At 43.8% G+C, this 27,870-nt stretch overlaps 2 protein-coding genes across 5 annotated transcripts in view; one reads left to right on the top strand and one right to left on the bottom strand.

Annotated features, from left to right (window-relative positions):
- Positions 1 to 10,067: 10,067 nt before the first annotated feature.
- On the top strand, positions 10,068 to 17,959 carry LOC125378376 (extensin-like). Its single transcript, XM_048393828.1, has 2 exons — positions 10,068 to 10,157; positions 17,303 to 17,959. Exons 1-2 carry the CDS (start codon positions 10,068 to 10,070, stop codon positions 17,957 to 17,959), a joined length of 747 nt encoding a protein of 248 aa, XP_048249785.1.
- Positions 17,960 to 20,155: 2,196 nt separating this feature from the next.
- The window catches only part of LOC124138113 (E3 ubiquitin-protein ligase MARCHF5-like), a 68,557-nt gene continuing 60,842 nt past the window's right edge, over positions 20,156 to 27,870 (bottom strand). The window contains exons 5-7 of one of the 4 annotated variants that reach the window (XM_048393252.1): positions 27,091 to 27,254; positions 22,663 to 22,701; positions 22,531 to 22,575 (exon numbers count right to left, since the gene is read on the bottom strand). In XM_048393252.1, the coding sequence (XP_048249209.1) occupies positions 22,546 to 22,575; positions 22,663 to 22,701; positions 27,091 to 27,254 (233 nt within the window). In that variant the 3' untranslated portion in view covers positions 22,531 to 22,545. Of the gene's footprint in view, positions 22,086 to 22,237; positions 22,439 to 22,476; positions 22,702 to 27,090; positions 27,255 to 27,870 lie in introns of those variants that run through there. The other 3 variants (XM_046504649.2, XM_048393250.1, XM_048393251.1) reach the window with 3 other exon arrangements.

Here is a 27,870-nt window from a genome sequence, read left to right as displayed (position 1 = left end):
TCTTGTCATAGAGGCTGTGGTGGATTGTCTTGTCATAGAGGCTATGTGGGATTGTCTTTTCATAGAGGCTATGTGGGATTGTCTTGTCATAGAGGCTATGTGGGATTGTCATGTCATGGAGGCTTTATAAGATTGTCCTATCATAGAGACTGTGTGGGATTGTCTTGTCATAGAGGCTGTTTGGGATTGTCCTGTCCCGGGGGCTATGTGGGATTGTCCTATCTTGGTGGCTATGTGGGATTGTCTTGTCAGCATATATTGTTTGACTAAGATATATGCAGAATAATCTATTCATTATTAGTGTTGTGTTGCATACATGTATAAAGATTTCTGCTTTATTTGTTTGTGTGTGTGTGATTGTAAAAATTTATGTGTCTTGCTGTTTATGTTTGGGTGTGTTGCGAGAAAGTGTATGTACGGATATGCACCTTAGTGCATGTGTGTGTGGCCATGTGTACAGCATGTGTAACAATGTGTGAGGAGACTCAGTGTCTTGCTACTGTGTGTGTCTTTGTGGAGTCAGTAGTGTTCTGCTTAGTGGCATGTGCCTGGGCAGGAGAAGCCTACTGCTTATCATTGTTATATGGAAATATTTCTTACTTTTGACTTGTTCTTAGTCAGTCCTTGATTATGTAAACCAAATGATTATTTACAGTGAAATAACCATGATAAAAGAAATGCTGGTATCACAATCACAGTGCAATATTGCCTAGAGTTACTTCCCTTTGACTGTTCTTTCTGCTTGCAGCCCTGATTCAGAAACATGATCTAAACTTTATTTTTACTTAAGTCACTAAACTAATTGTGTGGTCATTTTGCATTGCCTTAAAATGTCCTTTGTAGTTAGATATAGAAAATAAAAATATAAGGTGAAGTGGTAAATTAAGTCAATTGTTTGCTGAATTGATAGGCTCCATGTTGCTTTTAACGAGGATATCAGCTGACATTATTTGTGTTGATTATTTATTACTCCTATTTTATTAAAAAACTTGAGTTATGATTCAGAGGACAGTTGTGTTACATAGTTTTAAATTATGACTTTGGGATCTGGTAGTCAGGCTTGCTGACTTGGTTGATGCATGTCATCGTATCCGAACTGTGTAGATCAATGTTCACGATATCAGTCATTGGATTGTGTGGTCCAGACTCAATTATATATATGACTGCTGCCGTATAGCTGAAATATTGCTGAGTGCAGCATAAAAAAAAAGAATACTATGTTTTGAAGTGAAGATGAATCAGCTCAATGACAATGTTTCCTCTAGTGGAATATAGCCCAGCATCCATATTGTCACATGTTACTGTATACTAGTCTTGTAGCATAGAATTCATTTCACCAAGCAGGGCGGATGTGAGTCTCGATTAGTTATGCGTTCAGCCACAGAGTGAGAGGGGGGATCGGTTGCTTCGTCATCTAAGGTGTCTCAATTCACTGTGCAGAGTTGTGTACCTTAGGCGTGCCTGAATCCTGTGAACTCTGGTGTTGAATCCCAGATTTGCCCTGATTATGTTTCTTGGTTTATCGGGACAGGGGTGGCCCATTTGTCTAAGGTGCTGCATTTCACTGTGCCCTAATTCTGGTCTTTGGTTTGTCAGCACTATAGATGGGTCACCCGTGCCCCCTCCGGAACCCTAGACTTCTGGGCGAACTGTGCCCTGGCAGTACCCACGACATCAGGGCCAGTGATTGGCTCAGGGCTCTAGGGTGATACAGGGCGTAGGCGACACAGTTTCCCCATTGATCTAGGGTTATGAATGAGGCATGGGTAACATAGTGCTGCAGGGGGCATGATTGGCGTAGCTGTTTTTGGTGCTGTAGGTTGCATGGATGGCCCAGAGGTCTAGGTGGAGCAACTTACAAGGATCCACTGACTGTGGGTTCAATTCCTCCTCATCATGATCCTTGGTTTGTCAGGATCAGGCTTTTACTGTTTACATGTTCAAAGATGCAAAACATATTATTCTTGTCCTGATTTGGCTGCACATACCTGTATGTACGAGCATTTGTGATATATTTGTGTAATGGCATTTATCAATAGTCAACATGAATTATTGATCTATTTTCACTGTACTACCTAAGTGCTGCTTGTTTTTTAAATAAAACCAACTAACTGCAGATGTGTTGTTTTCTATATCTCACCTCACATTAGAATCCCAGCTTCTCATTGGTTAAGGAGCAGGCAATTATTTTCCATGTAGCCGGCTTGTGTAGCCCACTGAGAAATCAATCAGAACACTGTAGGTAACTTGCTTATCTTGCATAAATATCACTGTTTTTCCTAATGCATTGGGTAAGGGGATGTAACTCAGTTCATTTGTGTCGTCTGCTAGCTGTCAAAATGTCTGAATCAGAGCTTTCTACTCACTGAAACTTCAGACATGTATGGATAAATGTCTGCCAGATAAGTTCGTTGTCAACCGATCCCTCAGGGCATATGTTGTGTACATCACACGATATACCCCTCAAGATTAGGTGACAACTTATGATGTCGAATGTGACTTCAAGCTTGTCTCCCCGTGAGGACTGTAGGTAACTTGCTTATCTCCTGTAAGGACTCGGAGGAAGAATAGGTCCTCAAAACCCCGATTTTTACCCAAATGCATTCCAGGGAAGAATTGTAGACTCTGAAAACGTACATGCATGTGATCATGTGACAGTGGATATGAACCACATGACTCCTGCTAGTGGTCATGTGACAGATTGAAGGGTCACAAGACCCTTCCTGGGGGTCGTGTCTGTGAACATGGTTTTAATATCATGTGACTAGCTAGTGGTCATGTGACCGGTTAAAGGATCACATGATTCCCGTATGTGGTCATCCCATTATGATAAATATCGTGGATCCATTCGTCATCATAGCACCGTTTCAGAGTTAGTGAGTCAGTGTTGGTTGTTTTACACTCCACTGACCAATATTTCAGACAATCCACTGATTAATATTATGAGCAACTACCCACGTCGTCGTCAGCGACGATGTCATGCAATCCACCACCAAGTACCGAGTCTGACCACCCCATCTATTCAGTCGCCTCATACCACCAGCGTTGGTGCCCCTCCATTTCTCACCCATCTACCCACGGTCACGTCTCATTTGCCCGTTAGAGTAATTTGATTGATTAGAATAGGTCTTCAGCAATCCTTGTCGAAAGAGGCGTCAATGTTTGTCGTAAGAGGCGACTAACGGGATCGGGTGGTCAGGCTCGCTGACTTGGTTGATGCAAGTCATCGTATCCCAATTGCGTGGATCAATGCTCATGATGTCAATCACTGGATTGTCTGGTGCTGACGCGATTATTTACAGACCGTCGTCATACAGCTGGAATATTGCTGAGTGTGGCGTTAAACAACAAACATAATTGGACGGCTATTTCTAGCGTCGTGCTATTCGAATCGAGCTCGTTATGATTATAGAATAGATACATAGTACTCTGGATTATCGTGGATGTTATATTCTCCGTATGACAGCGCAATTTGGTTCAACGAAAGTTTACATTTAGTTGATGTAACCATCCTAATAAAAGTTGACCCTGTGATATAACGAAAATCTGTTCGAGGCGGCATTAAACCACTCACTCACTTTCGTCACATGACCTACCACAGCCGACTGATCCACGACCCCAACGGGACGCCGGGTTTGAATTGGTCCCTAGCAACTTGTGCTTGTCGGAAGAAGCAACTTCTGGCTCGGAAAATCAGGTTTGGTGACTCGGTTGAATCCTGCATGTCATCATACCCCGACGAGACCCGTGAAGATCCGGGGTAGAATAGGTCTTCAGAAACCCATACTTGCCGTAAAAGGCGACTATGCTTGTCGTAAAAGGCTACTAACGGGATCGGGTGGTCAGGCTCGCTGACTTGGTTGATGCATGTCATCGATCCCAATTGCGTGGATCGATGCTCATGATATCAATCACTGGATTGTCTGGTCTAGACTCAATTATTTACAGACAGCCGTCATATAGCTGGAATATTGCTGAGTGCGGCGTAAAACAACAAACAACAAAAAAACAACGTACCCCGACGACGAGGAACGCTGCGCATCATTTCAAACACTGGTTTGTCTGGTCCACACTCGCTTATTTACAGCCCGCCGAGTGCGGCGCTTCACAACAAGCACACAATCAGATCTCATGGTCATTTATTTGCCGGATTACATAACTTCCGTTGGACCACAACTGGCAGGGCGAAGTCTGGAACACACTGAGCAACGTTTGGCAGATACGTTGACAGACCGAGCAGCCGTGATTGCACTTTAATGGAGTAGTCTAGGTAGTGAGCTGGTAAGCAGCCCATGTTTATGATGGCGTCTGTCAAGTGCTGCTCGAACGTAAGTGGGCGTCTTGATGGCAGAGGCACCAGATTCACATAGCTGACATAGTTGAGCACAGAAACACTGCTGCCTCCCGCATGTTGCTCATAGATAAGCCAGTACGTTAGTATCGGAGCTAGCGAGCTTTGCACTGCCGTTACTCCATACATCCATGGGCCCAGTTAAAAAGCGATATTGGCGCTGTCGTAACTCCTGTATCGATGGGCTCGGCTACAAAAAGTGATTTTAGTTCTGTCGTAAAACCGGTATCAAGTGTCGAGCTACAAAAAGCGCTCTTACCTCTGTCGTAACTCCTTAATCCCTAAAACGTTAAAAGAGCAACCTTAGCGCTGTCGTAACTCCTGTATCGATGGGCTGGCTACAAAAATTGATTTTAGTTCAGTCGTAAAACCGATATCAAGTGTCGAGCTACACAAAGCGCTCTTACCTCTGTCGTAACTCCTTAACCCCTGAAACGTTAAAATAGCAATCTATAGGGCGGTGGGTAGGGGACACGGGTGGCCCAGTCGCCTAAGACGCCCCGATTGGCTGTGCAGAGTTGCGTCCCTTGGGCACGCAAGTAACCTATGATTGTGGGTTCGAATCCCGGTTCGCCCCGATTATATTTCTAGGTTTGTCAGCACCATACCCGTGCTCGTGGATTTCACCGAAGTGGTAAACGTCTGAGACCTGCATCACTCCGGGCTTTCCTCCCACATTAAGCTGACACGCCGCGATATAACTGTAATACTGTTAAAAGCGGCGTTAAGCCCAACACACTCGCTATTAAATTCTAGACCTGTTAAAGAGCCACAATCCTGTATCAATTCAATTAATTCATTTTAATGGTTTATTTTATAAAAGGCGACTGGACCATCTACAACTGACGTAGCATAAAAGCTTGATCAATGTATGGAGGTACTTGTAGTTGTAAGTTATATTTTTGGTTTGACAGCAGACATATACAGTTATTAGTGTACATGAAAATGGCCAGGCGGGTATTAGTGACTTTCCAATATTTATTATCTCCCTTTCTTCACTTTAAGGGGCGGTGGGGTAGCCTAGTGGTTAAAGCGTTCGCTCGTCACGCCGAAGACCCGGGTTCGATTCCCGACATGGGCACAATGTGTGAAGCCCATTTCTGGTGTCCCCCGCCGTGATATTGCTGGAATATTGCTAAAAGCGGCGTAAAACCATACTCACTCACTCACTCTTCACTTTTAAATCATTTAGGCCAAGTCTAAAGCGTATGAAAGGTATTGCGGAGATGTTTGAATCTTCATTTTGAAACATACGACACTGGTTCAAGGAGAGACTTGATATTGCGATATTTGTCGTATCTCGAACTTCCTGAAAGTGTAGAGTACTAATCCTGTCGGAACATATCTATAGCACGAGTACGAAATTGTTATAAAGCATATGCATGTCACCAATAGATTGCGAGATCCATATAAACCCAAGCCATAATTAAAAAGAGTTAAGCGCACACGGGAGGCCCATGTGTTCTTGCCAATATTATCAAGATATACCAGCATATTATAAGCTTTCTTTGGCAAACGATGTTCAGACATATACATAATAACTTCAGCCAAAAGCGTAGGCATCGAGTATAAGATGTTATTTATAGTGGGAACCTCCCACATTCACCATAAACCATATTACTGGGAGCTGACATGCCCACATTAAGAAATACTTTACAGGCGAACAGCTGAACCTTTTCCATAGCATAAAACTCTCTACAGCCACATATTTCTGCGCCATACAATAAGATCGGCTGTATTTGACAATCAAACGGTTTAAAGAAAATTTGAGGTGTAACAACGCCAAGTTCATGTACAACCGACTGTAGTTGAAAGAAAGCTTTCTAAGCTCTTGTTGATAAATTTAACACCGATTTAATTAAGTTTAATGTACTTCTGAATACTATTCCACGACAATATTCATATATTCAGCCTTAAATGTCCACTTTTCTCTTAGTGCAATAGGTCATCCTTTTATAAAAATCACAATATTAGTCTTTATCGAAGTTTACTTCAAGTTTACTATCAAGGGTCGAGCTAGTAACGTTCTTAACTACAACTGTCGTGTCTATAAACGTATTATATAGACTGGTGTCATGGCTAATTCAGAAACACAAACTGCTGCGGGTGTGTGACAGGGCGGGGAAGGGTGACGACGTATAGCGAAGCCGAGTTTGCTGTAGTTGTTAAACTGCGGCATGGTATCTCAGTGGGCTAGCACTATAAATCGGCATCAGTCCGGACCAGTACAAGCAGCCACACACACACACACACACACACACACACACACGTGCATGCACGTCGTTATATAAGTGCAATAATCTTGGACGCGACGTTAAACCCAATTTCACCTCACCTTATTCATGTGCCCATAGTGTCCTTCCACTTCATGTTACTGACATCACTCAAAGACGACGTCTATACACCACTCTAGGCTTTCCTCCCACACCGACACGTGATATCAATGACGTACTGTTCAAAGCGGCGTACAACACAACTCACTCATTCATTCTTTGCTCTCACAGCGCCCCGTGAAGATCCGGGGTATAATAGGTCTTCAGCAACCCATTCTTGTCGTAAAAGCGACTATGCTTGTCGTAAGAGGCGGCAATCGGGATCGGGTGGTCAGGCTCGCTGACATTGGTTAATGCTATCATCGTATTCCATTTGCGTGCATCGATGCTCATAATGTCAATCGTTGGATTGTCTGGTCCAGACTCGATTATTTACAGACCGCCGTCATATAGCTGGAATATTGCTGAGTGCGGCGTCAAACAACAAACAAACACATCTCACGGCCAAAGATCAAGGACTTGATTGAAACAAGTACAGCACAATAAAATATCGCCAGCACAACATGTGTCGGGACGTTGATCTTACATTTATTAATGGTTGAACTCTGTTCTAATAGCAATAGAAGTTATCTTGCAAAGACATTAAAATATGTAAATGCAAGCTCAGCGCTACACACACAAGACTGCTATTCTGCCGGACAGTGACTGGACTCCGATATGTACTTGTATACGACCAGTAAGAAGAACATGTGTGTTTTCAAACCATACGCTGTAGGGAGGGAAGATTTTAGTTTCTTAAATATATTTCTGTAGTAGGTTACACATGTAAAAGGTGAACGTGATTCGAACGCTCCACGTTTCCTCTTTTGGCCATTACCCTCGGCTCGAGGTGCAATAGTCAGAACCGAATGCAAAAGCGAATTTTATGTTGAAACGTTCTGAAATCCTTGAATTTGAAAAAAAAATTATATGAGGGGCAAGCGGGTCATGAGAGAAAAGATCTTTTTCATAAGCCTATACATTGGAACAATTTTCCTTGTAAGACATGCAGATGGCAGATACACTATTTATATGGCTCTACAACGAATGAAATATGAAACAACGTCATCTACAGTATGAAACAACGTCATCTCTTCCCTAGCATAGAAACATGGTATGGGATGGAGCACGCGTCTGGACAAGCATGGAATACTGGGGAACAGGCGCAAAGACAAACATGGAATACTGGGGAACACACGTCAGGACGAACATGGTATAATGGGGAACACACGCCATGACAAGCATAGAATACTGGGGAACACGTGCCAGGACAAGCATGGAATACTGGGGAACATGTGCCAGGACAAGCATAGAATACTGCGGAACACGTGCCAGGACAAGCATGGAATACTGGGGAACATGTGCCAGGACAAGCATAGATTACCGGGGAACACGTGCCAGGACAAGCATGGAATACTGGGGAACACGTGCCAGGACAAGCATGGAATACTGGGGAACACGTGCCAGGACAAGCATGGAATACTGGAGAACACACACCAGGACAAGCATGGAATACTGGGGAACACGTGCCAGGACAAGCATGGAATACTGGGGAACACGTGCCAGGACAAGCATGGAATACTGGAGAACATGCACCAAGAAAAGCATGGAATACTGGGGAACATGCCTCAAGAGTAGCATGGAATACTGGGGAACACACACCAAGACAAGCATGGAATACTGGGGATCACACACCAGGACAAGCATGGAATACTGGGGAACCCACATCACGATAAGCATGGAATACCGGGGAACCCACATCACGATAAGCATGGAATACTGGGGTACCCACATCACGATAAGCATAAAATACTGTGAAACACACTAGGACAAGCATGGAATACAAGGGAACACACGTCAGGACAAGCATGGAATCCCGGGGAACATGCGCCAGGACAAGCATGGAATACTGGGGAACACGCAACAGGACAAGCATGGAATACTGGGGAACAAGCAACAGGACAAGCATGGAATACTGGGGAACACGCAACAGGACAAGCATGGAATACAAGGGAACACGCAACAGGACAAGCATGGAATACTGGGGAACACGCAACAGGACAAGCATGGAATACAAGGGAACACACGTCAGGACAAGCATGGAATCCCGGGGAACATGCGCCACAACAATCATGGAATACCGGGGAGCACGCATTAGGACAAGTATGGAATACCGGGGAACACGCACCAGGACAAGCAGTAGGTGTCTAATCTCGTGTTGTATCATCATGTTAACACGCTGTCCACAAACTTCGTGTAAGGATGTTCTGTTCTCCAGAGGCTCGTCAGCTGCAACATATGCTTCCAAGGTTAACACATCGTCAGACAATTTATGTGGTTGCGAAGTCAGCGAATGATGATTTCATTTTCTACCACAAATTATGATGTTTTAAAGGTTCAGAAAACTGGGCCATCTGTGTTCAGGTGATTGACTGCCTGCGGTTCCAAACTGTCGGAAATTACCATAAATGCTTTTTCAGAGAGTGTTTTGCAGACACTTGCTGTAGCCTTTGCAACAGCCGTAAAATTGAAACTTTAAGAAAGTTATTATGATGTCATGGAGTGAATGTGTGTACTGGCCATTGATGTCGTTCCGGGCTACATCGTCCGTGTTGGCTACGTCTTCGTTATGAAACGGCGCCGTTAGAGCAGCAACAGTCCGCCAGATGGGCCCGCCATTCTTCTGCCGATTCGATACCTACAACGTCGGCAGGCAGTTCAAGACGCTAGTGTCGGCAGGCAGTTCTAGGTATTACATGTGTTGGAGATCACCTCAAACGCTTCGTGTAGCAATTTAAGCCAGATGTTTTGGTTTAGCTTTAATTATTTCTTATACCACAAGATTGCATTTGGTCTTTGATTTAGTTTGTGAGCATCCCAATGGGAGATGCTCATCACTGAGCCGGGGGTATTTAGTTGTAATCCTCGGCATACAAAATAAACACCCTTCCTACCTGTTGTTGAAAAACGGCAACAAAATATGCACTTGCCATGGACAAATGTATGTTTGTTGGCGTCTTGCTTGACGTGTCTGCGTCAAGCTTGATGTGGCTAGTCGTGCTTGAAGTGTCTGTGTCATGCTTAGTGTGTCTGTGTCATACTATTCTACACGGGATCTTCAGGGGTCTCATGAGAGGGTGAGGACATAGTGAGTGAGTGAGTTCGGTTTAACGCCGCTTTTAACAGTATTCCAGTTATATCACGGCGTGTCAGCTTAATGTCCGAAGTGATGCCGGACTCTGACGTTTACCACTTCGGTTAAACCCACGAGCACGGGTATGGTGCTGACAAACCTAGAAACATAATCGGGGCGAACCGGGATTCGAACCCACAATCATAGGTTACTGGCGTGCCCAAGGGACGCAACTCTGTACAGCGAATCGTGCCCCCTTGTGAGGACATAGATGGGGACGGAGCACGTCACACCACCCAGTAGTCAGGCTGTCTGTGATGCGGCCAGGAAGACAACTGGGAGTGGCATCTTGTTGAAAATGGTACTTGGTCTAGCCATCAACACCCATTTGTTCCAAGAATTGTTGATTAAGTTGTGAAGGTGTTCAATTACCATGGTAACTCTCAGTGTTAAGTCTTTGATCTCCATGTCTCACTGATTATTACCCTCCACTATGACCCAGGTAGGATCTCGTTCCACTATAAACCGCCACATAAATAGAAGCTGAGCATCTCCCACTAATTAGCAACTAGCATCACCGTGCTACGTCAGCCAGCTGCTGTGGGGATATGCACCCTATACTTCAGTATAATGCAACATCTTTATTCTGTTATGAGGCCGTGTTTCGGTAAAGGGTCCTTATGCCTTTGTCAAGCAAGAATATCTTTCCTCACTGAACATTACCTGCTCACTTCTAAAATGCCAATCAAACAGTTTAATGTGTAATACTGCAACAGTGTTAAGTATTGTAGTGAGTGAGTTGGGTTTAACGCCGCTTTTAACAGTATTACATTCATATCACGGCGTGTCAGCTTAATGTGGGAGGAAAGCCCGAAGTGTTTCAGGTCTTAGACGTTTACCACTTCGGTGAAACCCACGAGCACGGGTATGGTGCTGACAAACCTAGAAACATAATCGGGGCGAACCGGGATTCGAACCAACAATCATAGGTTTCTGGCGTGCCTAAGTGACGCAACTCCGCACAGCGAATCGCGGCGCCTTAGACGACTGGGCCACCCGTGCCCCCGTTAAGTATTGTAGGCGCATTGTATTGTAACAGTGTATTGTATTGTAACAGTGTATTGTATTGTAACAGATTAGTGTATTGTAACATTGTAGTGTATTGTAACACTGTAGTGTAACATTGTAGCGTATTGTAAAATTGTAGTGTTACATTGTAATGTAGTTTAAGTATAGTGTATTGTATCAGTGTTGTTTATTGTAACATTTTAGTGTATCATAAGTGTGTTGTATTTTAACATTTAGTGTATTATAAGTGTGTTGTATTTTAACATTTTAGAGTATTATAAGTGTGTTGTATTTTAACATTATTGTGTATTATAAGTGTGTTGTATTTTAACATTATTGTGTATTGTAAGTGTGTTGTATTTTTACATTAATGTGTATTGTAAGTGTGTTGTATTTTAGCATTTTCGTGTATTATAAGTGTGTTGTATTTTAACAGTGTAATGTATTATAAGTGTGTTGTATTTTAACATTTTCGTGTATTATAAGTGTGTTTTATTTTAACATTATAATGTATTTTAAGTGTGTTACATGCTAACATTTTAGTGAATTATAAGTGTGTTGTATTTTAACATTATTGTGTATTATAAGTGTGTTGTATTTTAACATTTTAGTGTATCATAAGTGTGTTGTATTTTAACATTCTTGTGTATTGTAAGTGTGTTGTATTTTAACATTTTCGTATATTATAAGTGTGTTGTATTTTAACAGTGTAATGTATTATAAGTGTGTTGTATTGTAACATTTTAGTGTATTATAAGCGTGTTGTATTATAACACTATTGTGTATTGTGTGTTGTATTGTAACATTATTGTGTATTGTAAGTGTGTTGTATTTTAACATTTTAGTGTATTATAAGTGTGTTGTATTTTAACATTATTGTGTAATATAAGTGTGTTGTATTTTAACATTATTGTGTATTGTAAGTGTGTTGTATTTTAACATTATTGTGTATTATAAGTGTGTTGTATTTTAACATTATTGTGTATTATAAGTGTGTTGTATTTTAACATTATTGTGTATTATAAGTGTGTTGTTTTTTAACATTATTGTGTATTGTAAGTGTGTTGTATTTTAACATTTTCGTGCATTATAAGTGTGTTGTATTTTAACAGTGTAATGTAGCTGTAGAATGAATGAATGAATGAGTGTAGTGTGTTGTAGTGTATTGCTACAGTGTAGTGTGCTGTAGTGTATTGCTACAGTGTAGTGTGTTGCTACAGTGTAGTGTGTTGTAGTGTATTGCTACAGTGTAGGGTGTTGTAGTGTATAGAAACAGTGTAGTGTGTTGTAGTGTATTGCTACAGTGTAGTGTGTTGTAGTGTATTGCTACAGTGTAGCGTGTTGTAGTGTACTGCTACAGTGTAGTGTGTTGTAGTGTCTTGCTACAGTGTAGTGTGTTGTAGTGTACTGCTACAGTGTAGTGTGTTGTAGTGAACTGCTACAGTGTAGTGTGTTGTAGTGTATTGCTACAGTGTAGTGTGTTGTAGTGTATTGCTACAGTGTAGTGTGTTATACAGGAAGGAATGATACAGTATCCAGGCCCTGGGAGTGACAAGTGGATACTGTAACAACTACCCAACCAATTATTACACTTCTCTGGGACCACTCTTCCCTTCTTCTACTATTATCAAAACATTATACTGTCATAATATGATGATAATATCTTTGCATTATTTACAAATATCTTTATGACATTGAAAAACATAAATTGTTGCACACACACATCAATAATATGATTACTGTTTTAATTTGCCTTCTTTGTGCACAGCTGTGACAGAGGCATTACCAATGGTCTAATTGATCAATGATAATTAAGTCGGGCAGCTGAAGTAGTGGCGACACAGAGGCCCACAGCAGACCAGGCTAAGCCATTGCACATAGATGTGTCAGGATACACACCCAGACGAAGTGGGTTTATGCTAAACATTATATGCGAAAATATAAAGACTTTTAACCAGTAAAAAAAAATCAACATTAGATGCAAAGTAATTGGCTGTTTGTATAATTCAGCTGTAAAGCCTCCAAGCATGTCTCACTTGATAGTACCTCTTTGAAGGTAACAATGAGTGAGTTGGGTTTAACGCCGCTTTTAACAGTATTCCAGTTATATCATGTGTGTGAGCTTAATGTGGGAGGAAAGCCCGAAGTGATGAAGGTCTTAGACGTTAACCACTTCGGTGAAACCTACAGGCGCGGGTATGGTGCTGACAAACCTAGAAACATAATCGGGGCGAACCGGGATTCTTCAAAGGTAACAATGAGATAGAAAGATTTCTTCAACACAATAGGAAAAAGTAGCAGTAGGTTTCTAAAGACAGTGTATTTGACAACCATCATCAAATATTCTGTTCATTACAGAATTTAAGCTTATTCTGCGTGATTTTACTTCTCAAACAAAAACCCATTTGGCACCCTACCACTTCCTTCTGAGATCACACATGGGACAATAAATAGTTCTGACCGGTGAGCCTGAGGGAATACATCTTCCCGAGGCAAGAGAGTTGACTGTCTTAAAAAAGTCCAGTTTCCACCCTTGCCGAACTAGGCTGGAATTACTGGGCTCGATCGTAGTGCCAACAGTGGCTATTACGAGTTATGTCCCTTCTAAGCCTCTCCTATGGACCAATCAGATTCCATCTCTCGTGTCACTTGCATGATCTTACTTCTCAAACAAAAACCCATTTGGAACCCTACCACTTCCTTCTCGGACCACACATGGGACAATAAATAGTTCGGACTGGTGAGCCCGAGGGAATAATGGGAAAAAAACATTGTAAACATTATTTTATACAACCGGTACACATGCATTATACCAGGCACCAATCTGCCATGTCTGCTTGATGCAACTAATAAAGTATTTTGTATTTACTTTGGTAATTAGAAATTTCCTATATTTACGAAAGCATTGAATTGAAACCGTTGAGTAGGGGGCAAGCCCCCCAAACACCCTGTTGTTTAAGCGAGGCGACAAAAATGGCGTCTGAAAAACATAGAAACAGTTACTAAGGAATGAGCTCGTGCTCAAAATGGCGGAAGGTGTCCGGCATACTACATTCTTGTCGATACAACCAATGACGAACATGTTCAAGACATGCTGGAATGGTATGCAATACATAAGAAATTCTAACCAATTACAATGTACAGCAGTTCCTAGCGTGTAGGAATACTTGTACTGGAAACAGAAGCACAGCCATTTTAAACCATGATCAGTCACTTGTTAACATTCAGAGTGTCCTCAGTAACAAGCAGACAATAAAATTGGCGGAAAATGTTGGGACCATACAAACTGGTCAGACAACCGCCAATTATATGGTGCCAAGAATCTTTAACCCATGTCAACAACTGGGTGATATAAGTTTATCACCACTCAACAGAGATACAAATATTTCAGTGACAGATTGAACCATCTCATAGACAATTATAATTGAATATACATTTCACTCATTTTGTTCATAAGTGGTCGTGTAATATGTTCCATTATCATATTCCATCAGTATAGATTAAATTTTAAAATCAATAAATACTTCATTAAGAGCAGGTTTTTAATAAAAATCACCTTGCACGTTACAGAACTTATGATGCAAGGGTGAGTGAGTGAGTTGGGTTTAACGCCACTTTTAACAGTATTCCAGTTATATCGCAGCGTGTCAGCTTAATGAGGGAGGAAAGCCCGAACAGATGCAGGTCTTAGACGTTTCCACTTTGGTGAAACCCACGAGCACGGGTATGGTGCTGACAAACCTAGAAACATAATTGGGGCGAACCAGATTTTGAACCCACAATCATAGGATTCTGGCGTGCCCAAGGGACCCAACTCTGCACAGCGAATCACGGCTCCTTTGCCGACTGGCGCCACAAGGGGATAGCATACTTAAACCATAAAGGTTCAATTATTCATAGCGAAGACTTCGACATACTTTCACCTCCAAGTGACTATTTGAAGTCGTGACACAAAGTGATGAACAAAATATTCAAATACACTGACATTTCCACAAGAAAATTCTGGCAACCTACATTTTCCTATGGCAGAAGCATGTCTAAATTTTCTTCTGACCATATGCTTAGGATACAAGTGTCAGTTCAGCCTAGGAGAACTGCCACATTTTGAGAATTTATGCCTCAAGATTCAAATTAGAAACAGTAATTTTTCTGAATATTCCCTCATAACAGATACATCTCGGATTCAACATCTAGTGCATAATCGTCTGTTTACGATGATTGGTGAGTTTAGCTTTTTTAAGTTCTTGTTAGTTCCTTCATTTGTGCCCCGAGAGGACTCGGGATTCCCTGCGTGGATGTTTGCTGGCTGTATCCTGATGTGAGATTCACTGAACTCCACATGTTGCGCACAGCTCTGTATAAATACTAGTTGCAATGTGGTAGGGGTCATTTGAAAAGAACCAATTAACCCTTGTGACAAATGCACTTTCACTCACTCACTCACTCACTCACTCACTCATGAGGATCATTCCACGCAATTTGGATACGATGACATGCATAAACCAAGTCAGCAGCCTGACCACCCAACGCAGTTAGTCCCTTCCTACGACAAGCATAGTCGCCTTTTACGGCAAGCATTGGTTGCTGAAGACCCATTCTACCCCAGATCTTCACAAGTCGGCAACTAAATACACATGGAGTTCACTGAGCACTCACTACAATATTGGCCAAGCCACGAGCATGGCTATGCTGCTGACTTAAGGAAAATCCATATATTGAATCAATCATCAGTGGATCCTTCATGTGTAAGGGACGCAACTCTGCAAAGTTATCAGATAAGAGCTGTTTTATGTTATTTCGGAAGTAAAGATTTTCATTTGAAACTGAAGGTGTTGCAGTGATCAGGAGATGCAGAATCTAGAGCCTCCTAATCTTACAATATGAAAACGGGGAAAATTAACCAAACGTTTGAACTGATTGTTATTAATTCAAAAACATCCGCATGACTGACTGGTGGTTGTAATAAATATTGATAATAATTATATTTTCAGATTTGGAACATTCATGATTATTTATTACCAGTCAAAAATCGTACACAGCTACTTGTTTGTAAAGAGTGAGAGTAAATGGTTCGGATTTGTCCTCCTTGTCTTGTAATATCAACAAGTGCATGTGAAGTAAATGTACACACACTGAAAACAAGTATTTTTCATGTGGCCTGAGACGGAATGGCTTAATGTTGTTTGAATTGACTTCCATCTAATCATCTGGGAACAAATAATGCAATCATAGTTAATGTCGCTATGCAATGAAGCAATTACAGTTAATATTGCTGCTCAATTAAATAAGTGGTATTCAATTATGTAGTGTTGTGTCTCCACTGGATGCTCAACTGAAGGGCAGGTTGGCAGAAATGCGTGTCTCTGCATGTGTGCGTGTGAGTCTCATTCATGTTCAAACAACTTTAAAATAATCTTAATAAACTGAATCAATCCTTCATTAGCATGTAACATACACTCCAATAAGGTCTAACACAATCACAGACCAATACAGGCCCCACACAATCACAAGCCAACACATGCCCCACACAATCACAAGCCAACACAGGCCTAACACAATCACACACCAACACAGGCCCCATACAATCACAAACCAACATATGCCCCACACAATCACAGACCAACACAAGCCCCACACAATCACAAGCCAACACAGGCCTAACACAATCACAGACCAACACAGGCCCACACAACCACAGACCAACACAGGCCCCACACAATCACAGACCAACACAGGCCCAAAACAATCACAGACCAACACAGGCCCACACAACCACAGACCAACACAGGCCCCACACAATCACAAGCCAACACAGGCCCCACAACCACAGACCAACACAGGCCCCACACAATCACAGACCAACACAGGCCCAAAACAATCACAGACCAACACAGGCCCACACAATCACAAGCCAACACAGGCCCCACACAATCACAAGCCAACACAGGCCTAACACAATCACAGACCAACACAGGCCCCACAATCACAGACCAACACAGGCCCCATACAATCACAGACCAACACAGGCCTAACACAATCACAAGCCAACACATGCCCCACACAATCACAGACCAACACAGGCACACACAATCACAGACCAACACAGGCCCCACACAATCACAGACCAACTCAGGCCCCACACAATCACAGACCAACACAGGCCCACACAACCACAAGCCAACACATGCCCCACACAATCACAGACCAACACAGGCCCAACATAATCACAGACCAACACAGGCACACACAGGCACACACAATCACAGACCAACACAGGCCTAACACAATCACAAGCCAACACAGGCCCAAAACAATCACAAGCCAACACAGGCCCCACACAATCACAAGCCAACACAGGCCCCACACAATCACAGACCAACACAGGCCCCACACAATCACAGACCAACACAGGCCTAACACAATCACAAGCCAACACAGGCCCAAAACAATCACAAGCCAACACAGGCCCCACACAATCACAAGCCAACACAGGCCCCACACAACCACAAGCCAACACAGGCCCCACACAATCACAAGCCAACACAGGCCCCACACAACCACAGACCAACACAGGCCCCACACAACCACAAGCCAACACAGGCCCCACAACCACAGACCAACACAGGCCCCACACAACCACAAGCCAACACAGGCCCCACACAACCACAGACCAACACGGGCCCAAAACAATCACAAGCCAACACAGGCCCCACACAACCACAGACCAACACAGGCCCAAAACAATCACAAGCCAACACAGGCCCCACACAATCACAGACCAACACAGGCCCCACACAACCACAAGCCAACACAGGCCCCACACAACCACAGACCAACACAGGCCCCACACAACCACAAGCCAACACAGGCCCCACACAATCACAAGCCAACACAGGCCCCACACAACCACAAGCCAACACAGGCCCCACACAACCACAGACCAACACGGGCCCCACACAATCACAGATCAACACAGGCCCCACACAATCACAAGCCAACACAGGCCTAACACAATCACAAGCCAACACAGGCCTAACACAATCACAGACCAACACAGGCCACAGACAATCACAGATCAACACGGGCCCCACATAATCACAGATCAACACAGGCCCCACACAATCACAAGCCAACACAGGCCTAACACAATCACAAGCCAACACAGGCCTAACACAATCACAGACTAACACAGGCCCACACAACCACAGACCAACACAGGCCCCACACAATCACAGACCAACACAGGCCCCACACAACCACAAGCCAACACAGGCCTAACGCAATCACAGACCAACACAGGCCCACACAACCACAGACCAACACAGGCCCCACACAATCACAAGCCAACACAGGCCTAACACAATCACAAGCCAACACAGGCCCCACACAATCACAAGCCAACACAGGCCCAAAACAACCACAGACTAACACAGGCCCACACAACCACAGACCAACACAGGCCCAAAACAACCACAGACCAACACAGGCCCCACACAATCACAAGCCAACACAGGCCCCACACAATCACAAGCCAACACAGGCCTAACACAATCACAGACCAACACAGGCCTAACACAATCACAGACCAACACAGGCCACACACAATCACAGACCAACACAGGCCCACACAACCACAAGCCAACACAGGCCCCATACAATCACAAGCCAACACATGCCCCACACAATCACAGACCAACTCAGGCCCCACACAATCACAAGCCAACACATGCCCCACACAATCACAGACCAACACAGGCCCCACACAATCACAGACCAACACAGGCCCCACACAATCACAGACCAACACAGGCCCCACACAATCACAGACCAACACGGGCCCCACACAATCACAGACCAACACAGGCCCCACACAATCACAAGCCAACACAGGCCCCACACAATCACAAGCCAACACAGGCCCCACACAATCACAAGCCAACACAGGCCCCACACAATCACAGACCAACACAGGCCCCACACAATCACAAGCCAACACTGGCCTAACACAATCACAAGCCAACACAGGCCCCACACAATCACAGACCAACACAGGCCCCACACAATCACAAGCCAACACAGGCACACACAATCACAAGCCAACACAGGCACACACAGGCACACACAATCACAGACCAACACAGGCCCCACACAATCATAAGCCAACACAGGCCTAACACAATCACAAGCCAACACAGGCCTAACACAATCACAGACCAACACAGGCCCACACAACCACAGACCAACACAGGCCCAAAACAACCACAGACCAACACAGGCCCCACACAATCACAAGCCAACACAGGCCCCACACAATCACAAGCCAACACAGGCCTAACACAATCACAGACCAACACAGGCCACACACAATCACAGATCAACACAGGCCCACACAACCACAAGCCAACACAGGCCCCACAATCACAGACCAACACAGGCCCCACACAATCACAGACCAACACAGGCCCCACACAATCACAAGCCAACACAGGCCTAACACAATCACAGACCAACACAGGCCACAGACAATCACAGACCAACACAGGCCCATACAATCACAAGCCAACACAGGCCACAGACAATCACAGACCAACACAGGCCCATACAATCACAAGCCAACACAGGCCACAGACAATCACAGACCAACACAGGCCCATACAATCACAAGCCAACACAGGCCACAGACAATCACAGACCAACACAGGTTCCAGACAATCACAGATTTTATACACTCAAGACTATAACAATTCACCAAGATGGTGCAGCCCATAAGCAGGGGTAAGGTGTTGACTAACAAGATGTTTTTATCTCTTAATCAGCAGATCCTGGTGTAGCTAAAGGATGTAACTGTGTTCAGTGGGTTAGGGCACAAAGCCAGCCGAGCCCCAGACATATTGACATTCCCCTTTACGACACCTCCATGTCATAAATATCATTAAATACAGCATGATAAAAATGAAAATGTAAATATTATCCTATAAACCTAATTTTTGACTTGATACATATAGCTTGTATAATGCTCCCCAAAATAGTCATGTTCAAACTCATGTCTTTCTTGCATGAAAAATCCCTCCATAGAATTGCTCTGGTGCTACGAACGACATGGACACAGGGGGAAACAACAGGCAAGATAACATAATGCTAATTCATAAAGTCCCTGCATATTTCTAACTATTTCCAACAGTCTCCTTTCATCCTGTGTTTGAGAAAGACAGATGGACAATAACTGGACCAATACTCACCTCCCATTGTCTGGCAAGGGATTATCACTGAATAAAGACCAAACACTTCTTCTTTCTCTGTAAATGGGTGTTAAAACCCCCACAATGTTTTATTTGTTATACAATGAAAGGTGACAGACAAATACACAGCCCACAAACGTCAGTAACTAACAACAGGACTCTTGAATATTGATATGCCTGTGTCAGGTGCTATTACATATTCCGGTGTAAGACACATTCGTCTGTATCTTTCACAGTCGGGACTATCAACGCAGCCATCGCTGTACTTGGAACCCCACACAGGGAGGAATACTGTCCTGCATATCACAAAATGTCAGCCTTTGTAGGTGTGTGTCTGATCATGTGTGTACCTTGATATGTGTGTCTGATCATGTGTGTGACTTAATATGTGTGTCTGATCATGCGTGTCTTAATATGTGTGTCTGATCATGCATGTCTTAATATGTGTGTCTGATCATGTGTGTGTCTTAATATGTATCTGATCATGTGTGTCTTAATAGGTGTACATGTATCTTAATATCTGTGTCTGATCATATGTGTCTGATCATGTGTGTCTTAATAGGCGAAGCTGAATATGTGTCTTAATATGTGTGTCTTAATATGTTTGTCTGATCATGTGCGTGTCTTAATAGGTGTGTCTGATCATATATGTGTATTAATATGTGTCTGATCATGTGTGTCTTAATATGTAAAGCTGAATATGTGTGTGTCTTAATGTGTCTGATCATTTGTGTGTCTTAATATGTGTCTTAATATGTGTCTGATCATGTGTGTAGCTCAATACGTGTGACTGTGGTTGATCATGTCTATGTGTGTCTGAGGACATGCCTGATTATGTGTGAGTGTGTTTCCCCTCTTTTTGCGTGTGTGTAGCTTGATAACAGTGTACGAATCTACATTTAAACGTCGCTTTATGCAATGAATCATTTTGTTATCCATAGTGTTGTACGTTTTGTTTTTTACTCTCCCACCACTTCCAGAATGTGTGTGAGTCTCTCTTACAATATTCTTTATATCTTTACAGCAGTCTTTATGCTGATGTGTATATCGTAATCTAGGAATATTGAAATAGGGCTAATCAAAAAACAAAATTTGCAGCAATCATTGACAAATCAACAAAACTATTGAAAGGAAGAGGTCATGCCACCCTGGATCCTGCTGTGGATCATCCCTGGATCCTGCTGTGGATCATCCCTGGATCCTGCTGTGGATCATCCCTGGATCCTGCTGTGGATCATCCCTGCATCCTGCTGTGGATCATCCCTGCATCCTGCTGTGGATCATCCCTGGATCCTGCTAAGGATCATCCCTGGATCCTGCTGTGGATCATCCCTGGATCCTGCTGTGGATCATCCCTGCATCCTGCTGTGGATCATCCCTGCATCCTGCTGTGGATCATCCCTGCATCCTGCTGTGGCATCATATCAATCAGTGTCCATGTGTTAACCTCTTGTTGTGTATGTGACTTGATGTCTGTAGTCGGGAGAACTAATTATGGGTGTCTCTGAAGTTTCTGCCTATGTCTGCGTATATGTCAGTTTGTCGAAAAAGACAGAGATAAATTACGGGTTCACACAAAACATGCCTGTGTCTGCATGTCTGTTCACAGAAGGCAGTGTTTCTGTTTGTGTACACTCAAGTTCAAACTTGACAATGTCTGTCACTAGATCAGTCCCTGATGATCATTATTTACAAAATATACATCACAAGTTAAATATCTACATCATCCGTGTATCCCTCCACACAAAGTCCACTTGTTTGGCTCCAGTGTCCCATGGAGCTTTTGTTTGGCTCCAGTGTCCCATGGAGCTTTTGTTTGGCTCCAGTGTCACCTGGAGCCGGGCTCACTGTGGCGGCGTCTGAGCTGCACATGTTGTTTCTTCAGGGAAGTCCAGGATGATGCGGTTGGCCTGCCGGAGATACTGCTGCTGCTTGTAGTAAATCTTGAGAACACCCTTGATGGCGATAAATGCTATACCACCCTGCAAACAGAAATAGTGACCTTTTGTACACCCTTGATGGCAATAAATGCTATACCACCCTGTAAACAGAAATAGTGACCTCTTGTACACCCTTGATGGCGATATATGCTATACCACCCTGAAAACAGAAATAGTGACCTCTTGTACACCCTTGATGGCGATAAATGCTATACCACCCTGTAAACAGAAATAGTGCCTTTTGTACACCCTTGATGGCGATAAATGCTATACCACCCTGTAAGCAGAAAGAGTGACCTTTTGTACACCCTTGATGGCGATAAATGCTTTACCACCCTGTAAACAGAAATAGTGACCTTTTGTACACCCTTGATGGCGATAAATGCTATACCACCGTGAAAACAGAAATCGTGCCCTTTTGTACACCCTTGATGGCGATAAATGCTATACCACCCTGTAAACAGAAATAGTGCCTTTTGTACACCCTTGATGGCGATAAATGCTATACCACCCTGTAAACAGAAATAGTGACCTTTTGTACACCCTTGATGGCGATAGACCTTTTGTACACCCTTGATGGCAATTAATGCTATACCACCCTGTAAACAGAAATAGTGACCTTTTGTACACCCTTGATGGCGATAAATGCTATACCACCCTGTAAACAGAAATAGTGCCCTTTTCTACACCTTTGATGGGGATAGATACCATACCCACTCTCACTCCACCCACACTCAACCCTACCACACTCACACCACTCACACTCACACCACCTACACTCACACCACCCACACTCACACCACCCACACTTACACCACCCACACTCACACCACCCACACTCACCCCACCCACCCTCACTCCACCCACACTCACCCCACCCAAACTCACCCCACCCACACTCACTCACCCCACCCACACTCACCCACTCCTACCACAATCACCCCACCCACACTCACTCACCCCACCCAAACTCACTCACCTCACCCACACTCACTCCATCCACACTCACCCCACCCAAACTCACCCCACCCACACTCACCCACTCCTTCCACACTCAGCCCACCCACACTCACTCACCCCACCCACACTCACTCACCCCAACCAAACTCACTCACCCCACCCACACTCACCCCACCCAAACTCACCCCACCAACACTCACTCACCCCACCCCAACTCACTCCACCCATACTCACCCCACCCACTCCACCCAAACTCACCCACACTTACACCACCCCACCCACACTCATCCACCACCCAACCCACACTAACCCCACCCACACTTACACCACCCAACCCACACTTACACCACCCCACCCACACTCACCCTACCAACACTCACTCCACCCACGATCACCCCATCCACCCACACTTACACCACCCAACCCACACTTACACCACCCCACCCACACTTACACCACCCAACCCACACTTACACCACCCCACCCACACTCACCCCACCCCACCCACACTCACACCACCCCACCCACACTCACACCACCCACACTCACACCACCCAACCCACACTCATCCCACCCACACTTACACCACCCAACCCACACTTACACCACCCCACCCACACTCACACCACCCACACTCACCCACACTTACACCACCCAACCCACACTCATCCCACCCACACTTACACCACCCAACCCACACTTACACCACCCCACCCCACCCACCCCACCCACACTCACACCACCCCACCCACTCACACCACTCAACCCACACTCACCCCACCCACTCTCACCCACACCACCCAACCCACACTCACCCCACCCACACTTACACCACCCCACCCACACTTACACCACCCCACCCACACTCACCCACACTTACACCATCCCACCCATACTTACACCACCCCACCCACACTTACACCACCCAACCCATACTTACACCACCCAACCCACACTTACACCACCCCACCCAAAATCACCCACATTTACACCACCCAACCCACACTTACACCACCCCACCCACACTCACACTTACACCACCTAACCCACACTTACACCATCCACACTCACCCACACTTACACCACCCAACCCACACTCACCCACACTTACACCACCCCACCCACACTTACACCACCCCACCCACACTCACCCACACTTACACCACCACACCTACACTCACCCACACTTACCCCACCCACACTCACCCACACTTACACCACCCCACCCACACTCTACCACACTTACCCCACCCACTCTCACCCCACCCACTATTACACCACCCATGTTCATTCCACCCACATGTAAGTTCAGCATGTACCCCACCAACATGTATATTCAAATTGGGTTAAAACATCAATGAATGTAAAACTTTGGGCATAACAGGTAATGAGACAGGTGACTGAAAACCTGTCGTCCTTCTGAAACACATTCCCAGCATTTGGTATGTCAGGTAGTTTTTGTTTGCACGAAACAGTTTGACGAGTCATCATTTGACATCGACCAATGAGTGATTATGGTGAAGGAAACACGCTCACATGTCTGCATGAATGCTATGCACCCCTTCTACACAGCTGACTTTTCTGTAAAAAATGTGTTAAACACGAGAAACATTTTCGGGGTTAGTACGGGGCGCTTATAGAGATTCATTGCAGAATTATAAGTCTAAAAGTGCTTGGATGGGGGTGTCTAATACGACAAATACATTATCGTGTAAACTGAAATCGTTATGATCTTCTAGAGATTCCAGCCTAGATTCTGTCAATCATTATCGGATAACAGACAGCAAGTCAGGCAGATACCCACGCCATGCCAGTCTGAATCTCCTTGACACCAAATCAGGCAGAAGTTGAAAACATGAAAAAAAATAAAAAATCAGAATAAAGACATATCAAAATCTAACGAAAGTGTTCCTTAAATTTAAATTTAAAAAGAATCCATTTAATAGTTCACAAGTTATAGGTTGAACAAATGTTAAAGTAAACAAAACTTCTAAAAATTCATATTTTCTCAGAAAATCTACATATCTAAATCATACTTTGCAATGCACCTCTTCTATTTATGTGACAACTGTTCGCTATCCATGCTGTAGTTTTCAAGTTATAGGTCGCACAAATGTTTAAGTAGAATTCTGAGTAACAACAAGAGGCCCATAGGGCCTGTATCACCCACCTGGATATTTACGCAATCATGAGTGAGTGAGTGAGTTGGGTTTAACGCTGTTTTTAACAGTATTCCAGTTTTATCGCGGTGTGTCAGTATAATGTGGGAGGAAAGCCCAGAGTGATGCAGGTCTTAGACGCTTACCACTTCGGTGAAACCCACGAGCACGGGTATGGCGCTGACAAACCTAGAAACATAATCGGGGCGAACCAGGATTCGAAACCACGATCATAGGTTTCTGGCGTGCCCAAGGGACGCAACTCTGCACAGCGAATCGCGGCGCCTTAGACCACTGGGCCACCCGTGCCCCCTTATGCAATCATGACAAAATATACATTTGCATTGTACATGTATATAACACTACAAATATTTCCTAATTTTGACTGTCAGTATTTAAAAGGGGTGGATGGCAAATCTGACAGCATGAACGTGTACTCCTCTAGATACAAATGTAGCATAAAGATCTGAACCGTTTCCATGTTATGATCAAGGATATAAGTTTCCAGAGGCAAGGTTGGACCCAAGGGCGAATCCTATTGGCATAAATGTATTATTCTCTTCATAACAAACATATGTATAAATGTATCTGTTTATTATAGGGTGGGGATAATATCAGTTTGCATGTTATGGTCAAGGTTCTAACTCCTTTGAGACTGCAGGACAGAGCTACAGTCCTGGGCCCACTTACACAAAGCGATCTTAGCGCTAAGATGATCGTAACTCCCATACTTTAACATCGGCTTACAATAGTCTTAGCGCTAAGATCGCTTTGTGCAAGAGGGCCCTGGTAGCATATGTGCAATCCTCTCATAAAACTCAGCAATTGTACATATGGTTATACGGTGGGGATCTAAACTGTGTCCAAGTTATAAACTCTTTTTGGCCCTGCCCCTCAGCCCCTCCATTTATCCAATTTGAATCCCCACCATTGGAGAAAGCTTCCAACCAAATATGGTTGATATCTATCTCTTAGTTCCAGAGAGGAAGTCGTTAAAAGCAATAACGCAAAATTACCCCTATTTCGCCCTGCCCCTCAGCCCCTTGGGGGGTGATCAGCCCTTTCATTTGTACAATTTTTAATTCTCACCACCGGAGAATGCTTCCAACCAAATATGGTTGATATCTATCTCTAAGTTCCAGAGAGAAGTCGCTTGAAGCATTAACGCCAAATTATCCCTATTTGGCCCCGCCCCTCAGCCTCTTGGGGGTTCAGCCCCTCCATTTGTAAAATTTTGAATCCTCACCACCGGAGAATGCTTCCAACCATATATCGTTGATATCTATCCTTAGTTCCAGAGAAGAAGTCGTTTAAAGCAATATAGCCAAATTACCCCTATTTGGCTCCCGCCCTCAGTCCCCTGGGAGGTCAGCGCTGCCATTTGTACACTTTTTATTCCCCACCACCTAGCGATGCTTCCAGTCAAATTTCGTTAATTTCCAATGAGTTGTTCAGAAGAAGAAGTCGTTTGGAAAAATTGTGAACATAGGGACGCCGGAGGGACACCACGGTATGGCATAAGCTCACCTTGGTCCTTTGCACCAGGTGAGCTAATAAAAATGAATAGTTGTATTTCTCAGAAAATCCGAATATTGAAATTAAACTTAGCACTGCACCTCTCCTTTTGGTTAAGAAAGTGTTCACCAAGTTTGAAAAGAATCTACGCATTAATTTTCAAGATTTTTTATGCTCGTATTGCGAGGTCACATACTGATGGAAAATGGCAAATGTACATTCAAACAAAACATATCGAATGGCTTTATAATGAAAGGTAAAATACACCATGTATACATTAAAAAGAATATAAAAGACTCCCGAACAATTACTAGCTTCACGAGGAAGGTGTTTACATTACATGCAAAGACAGAAGCAGCCACCCCAAGCTCACATTTTCCCAAATGCCCCATCAGAAATATATATCAACTCACTAGTAAAGTCCTCTGGAAATTGGATTCCACAGACCCAAACATGAGTTTGCCTACGATGGTTGCAATGGTGGGCATGATCAGGGCCCCACACAGCACCCGTGTGGCAGAGATGGGGTCGGACAGCGGCACAGTCTCAGCCGGGACGCGGGTCAGCCGCGAATACTCTGAAACACAAAGTATCGTATTAAGATCATGTCAAACCCCGATCCATTTAGTTTCTTCCTGAAAAAAACGCTCCTTTACATTTTGTAGAATGTTATGTTTGATTGAAAAAATATATATACATCTTTTTACTTTTTATTTCTTCAATATCATCTCCTACCTTTTTGTACATGACTTAGTATTTCACTCATCATGGCAACATGACTTAGTATTTCACTCACTATGGCAACATGACTTAGTATTTCACTCATCATGGCAACATGACTTAGTATTTCACTCACTATGGCAACATGACTTAGTATTTCACATACTCTGACAACATGACTAAGTATTTCACACACTATGGCAACATGACTTAGTATTTCACTCACTATGGCAACATGACTTAGTATTTCACTCATCATGGCAACATGACTTAGTATTTCACTCACCATGGCAACATGACTTAGTATTTCACATACTCTGACAACATGATTTAGTATTTCACTCACTATGGCAACATGACTTAGTATTTCCCTCACCATGGCAACACAACTTAGTATTTCACTCACTATGGCAACACAACTTAGTATTTCACTCACCATGGCAACACGACTCAGTATTTCACTCACTATGGCA

Source organism: Haliotis rufescens, unplaced genomic scaffold (assembly GCF_023055435.1).
Source record: "Haliotis rufescens isolate VD_foot unplaced genomic scaffold, xgHalRufe1.0.p SCAF_12, whole genome shotgun sequence".
Lineage (NCBI taxonomy): Eukaryota > Metazoa > Mollusca > Gastropoda > Lepetellida > Haliotidae > Haliotis > Haliotis rufescens.
The sequence above is the reverse complement of the archived record's forward strand: the minus strand, read 5'-3'. Positions and strand labels throughout refer to the sequence as shown.

What these genes read in the sequence shown, in the direction of transcription:
- LOC125378376 (XM_048393828.1), top strand. Translation starts at nt 10,068, where the DNA reads ATGGGGACGGAGCACGTCACACCACCCAGTAGTCAGGCTGTCTGTGAT. An exon ending in GTGGCATCTTGTTGAAAATG is followed by an intron (nt 10,158 to 17,302) that starts GTACTTGGTCTA and finishes AAGCCAACACAG; the next exon opens with GCCCAAAACAATCACAAGCC.